At 31.5% G+C, this 4286-nt stretch overlaps 1 protein-coding gene across 1 annotated transcript in view; it reads left to right on the forward strand.

Annotated features, from left to right (window-relative positions):
* corn (microtubule-binding protein cornetto) overlaps positions 1–3569 on the forward strand; it is a 47649-nt gene extending 44080 nt beyond the window's left edge. The window contains 9 exon segments of the mRNA XM_011507982.1: positions 428–742; positions 985–1100; positions 1201–1623; positions 1883–2013; positions 2015–2091; positions 2240–2490; positions 2929–3140; positions 3226–3370; positions 3448–3569. Of these exon segments, the coding sequence (XP_011506284.1) occupies positions 428–742; positions 985–1100; positions 1201–1623; positions 1883–2013; positions 2015–2091; positions 2240–2490; positions 2929–3140; positions 3226–3370; positions 3448–3561 (1784 nt within the window). The 3' untranslated portion in view covers positions 3562–3569.
* The last annotated feature ends 717 nt before the right edge of the window (positions 3570–4286 follow it).

The following is a 4286-nucleotide window of genomic DNA, read 5'->3' on the forward strand; positions in this document are numbered from 1 at the left end:
TTTTTTTTTTTTTTTTTGCTTTGCGTTGAGAGGGTGGAACAGACTAGACACTTTTATTCGCGATTGATAAGAGTCGATATTATAATATTATAATACTTTAACGTTTGTTTTAACTTCTTGTTCGTGGTGAAGAATATCGGTAAAACAGTCGACTATTATATTAGAATATTACATTAATGTATACATAATATTACATAAGAATAAAGGCTACCGATTAAAACAGTGTCCGAGATAAATATTTTATTATTAATTGGGCGTACGAATAAAATATCTCAAAATCTGTACTAGACAGCAAACTGTCAATTAAAATATAAAATTCCTTTCAAGCGATTGACTTTTAAGTGCGTTGTGGATCCATGGATTAATGCCCGTTATTACAAAGCATTGTAAATAATACATTTAGTACAAAAATAATACATTTTTGCAGGTAAAGATATTGACAATTGTTTGGCGGGAATAGCTACTATCGTACCGAATCCAGAGAGTGTGGAGAAGTTGGAAAAAGACAGCCAGACGGAGGGTAGTTGGGATGATTTGCAACTGGTGAAGGGAGACTTAAAGAAGGCTATAAGTGAGTGTGACGAGAGAACAAAGGACAACGAAAAATTGAAAATAGAAGTTGAAGAGCTAAAGAAGAAACTCGCAGAAGTACAAGCGGATCATGTATTTGCAAGACAGGAATTGGACAGAAATGCCCAGAGAGTATTGGCAATGCTTGGGACGCCACAATCTGAGCATGCAGGTACATCCTCGACGCATTTAAATAATAAACCAAAGTGCGATGATAACGAAATTGTAATATTCTTCATGTTTTATTATCACCTGACAAGTGAGCCATACATACATGGCCGTAATTTGTCATTTGGTTCTTTTCTCATTGTTTATATGTTAACATTAAGAAAACATTAAGGCTTGGAGGAGTATTATGTTATTGACACAAAAATGGCAATATTAATTTATAATTGTCGCATATCGTTATTTCAGAGGGAAGCGATAGTTTTTTAGAGTTGGAATCTCATTTCCAATCGTCAGGACAAGTTGTTGCTAACCAACAAATCGAAATAGCTGATCTCCAGTCACTTTGTAGAATGCTGAGCAGGGTAGGGATAATTATGTTTTATTTTTTTTTTTCTTTATTTTCTTATTCCATAAGTATTGATGCAGATTGTATGGCATTATAATGGGATTAATACATTGCAGGATTTAGAGAAAAGTTTAGCTGCTCAGAAGGCGTTGCTTCAACAGCAGCAAGAGCTCGAGGCCGAATCTATGGAAATGCAGGATTTCCTGCAAGAGGAAAAGACTACGTTAGAGATCGCCTTAAAAGAAGCTGAAATTGAATTGAAGAAGAAGGACGAGAATGGCAAGCAATTATCATCAGAATTGGAAAGACAAACGGAGGAGTGTAAGCATCTTGTTAGAATCAGTGAACAAAGAAGGCAAGAAAATCTCTCGCTAAGCATGAAGTTAAATGCAGTTGAAAGAAGAAGCAAGGAGCTTTTGCTTGCACAAGGAGCAGCATCCTCGGGAGCGTCGGTAGCACTTTCAGGACTGGGAAACCGATTGGAAGGACTTATCGATCAACTGATTATGTCTTATAATATTTCAGAAAAAGATTTCGAGGTACATACAACAAAATACGGTTGATTCAAAATTGTTCACATTCTAACGATATTTTTATTTTACCGTATATTAATGTGACTTGCAACATTGAACATTTCAATATTACTTTAAAGCCATCGAATGCACCATCTCTTATTTTTTATTTGTTTCTATTCTTTCGCATTTTTTTAATGTCATGCCTGAAAATTTTTCCGGCAATAAACTTTAAATGTCCTATTAGTTTATATGCTTAAATTAAATAGAAATAATACTTTTATAGGATGTAGTTTACCATAACGAAGCTTATAGTCGGAGTAACAGTAGTGTCGAATCAAGTCCTGTCAGTTCAAAGCACAGCTTGAAAGACTGCACACCGAGCCCTAAACGAGGTTCTTTCGTTTCCGCCGTTATTGAATGCCGCGAATCATCCATTTACGACAAAAACGAACGAAAACAAGTTCAACGACTCCTCTAAAACAATACGAAAAGGTACGTTTTCATTTATTCAAATGCAAAGTGATGCAACATCACATTTCATAAGCAAACGATAACCTTCATTATCACTATCACACTTTTGTACATAACATTCTCACAAATTGCTAAAATCTAATTTGTTACATATATTTATTTATTATAGACTTAAGCACAGAATCATCATCGGATCTACTTGACTTTGAAACCGAACCTTGTCTAATGATGGAAAGTGTTTTGGAAGATGTTCCTTTACCAGACACCTATTCACATAATATGGTATCTAGTTGTGATTCACTTAGACGAGTTTTAAGTATGTCTGAGACTGTTGATGAGCATAATTTCAAAAATATGAAGATGAACGGAGAATCGAGTAGCCTAACGAATTTAACTCAAGCAATACTGCACAGGCGTAAAGTAAGCATATATTATAATAATAATAATAATAAACAATTATATACAGGACGTATGTTCATAAATTAATGTATAAGAGTTTCATTATTAGTCGAGACACTGATAATATTACTAATAAGTAAAGTGAACGAAATTGCGCATATATAACTAATCGGTCTGATTAATGTAAAATTCTAAAACTCTTCGCATATATAATTAAGTAACATCATTTTAATAGAAAATCCAACGGCATTTCATCGATAACAATAATAATAATAATAATAATAATAATAATAATAATAATAATAATAATAATAATAATAATAATAATAATCAAATTGATTTTAATTAGATGAGATACTTACTCCTACGTTTAAGTAAACAATTTTCAAATAAATTTCCCAGAGAATTTAATTTAATCCAAGTTAAAAGAAAAACTAAAAATCACGATAATACTTGCAGGTTGAAGACGAAGAAGAGGAGAACTGTGAATCAATCAGTGAATCAGATACTGGTCCGTCCGAAGGTCTGCTACCATTGAGTGATTATTGCCAAGCTGCTAGTCTTGTTGATCAAGTGATTGACGTTGACAATCTTGTCACTAAGCTTTTGAAAGTTTTACGTATTATACAACTTGATAATGACACGTGCATTCAAGAATTGAAAGACGATAAGTACGGGTTTCGTATCCTTCCTATCCGAATAAAACTTTAAGCTACAATTGATAATGTCGTTTGTTATTTTTAATTCAACTTACAGATTGGAATTGGAAACTAGATTAGACATATTCTTAGCCGAACGGAAAACTGTAGAAAATTCACAAGATTTCGAAACGAAACTTTCGAGTAACGGTGTAAATGATGAAACAAGTAGAATGGAAAACTTTAAACATGTGATAAAAGGGGTAATTTATAGGATAAAATTTTATTGTTATTATCGTATTCTTGTATTGATTATATTTAACGGTACCTTGTCTTGTAGATGAATGATGCGAAGGAATTAATAATCGACGCTCACGTGGAACGGAACAAATGCATTTTAGGTGAATTCAAAGATGACGAACAAAACGCAAATGCTGCTATCCTGCTCTCTTAAAGAAAAAAGTAAAGAAAAAGTACTCCTAAATATTTCTGCAAAAGACTGTTAAGAAATTATATTTTTATTCGAATTACCAAATAACGAGTTTTCTTCTCAAAAGCGACAAAATATCAAATATATATCCTACAATTGTAATCTTCAAAACATATTGAAAGCAGTGCTACGCGCAGTTAAATTCAAATATTTTAATTTGGATATTTTCGCATAATTAATTGTATATAGTATGACACTAAAAGCGTATCATCAATTTTAATTAACGTTATTTCTCAATAAATAGTGGTACACGATCAAATATAAGACGAGAATTTAAGATGGAGAAGAGGAAAAAAATTGTTATCTGATTTTTCTTTAGCTCCACAGAGAAGAAAGTTAACGTCTAATGCTATAATTGTACATATTGAAATGACAGTGATTCTTAGCCTTTAAGATTCTTAGAAAAGAGAAAGTACGTCAAATTGTATTGATATGTCGCTATGAATAATTATTAGTGATTTTGAAGAAAGGAATATATATATATATATATATATATATATATATATATATATATATATATATATATATATATATATACACATCTATATAAATATATATATATATATATATATATATATATATATGTATATCTATATACACATCAATTTAAAAAAATAATTTCTCCCGATAGTAGAAAAGAAAGCTTCAGCTGCTAGGGTCCGAATTCTTTGTAATAATATATCTTGTTG

Source organism: Ceratosolen solmsi, unplaced genomic scaffold (genome assembly GCF_000503995.2).
Source record: "Ceratosolen solmsi marchali unplaced genomic scaffold, CerSol_1.0 scaffold1, whole genome shotgun sequence".
Taxonomy (NCBI): Eukaryota; Metazoa; Arthropoda; class Insecta; order Hymenoptera; family Agaonidae; genus Ceratosolen; species Ceratosolen solmsi.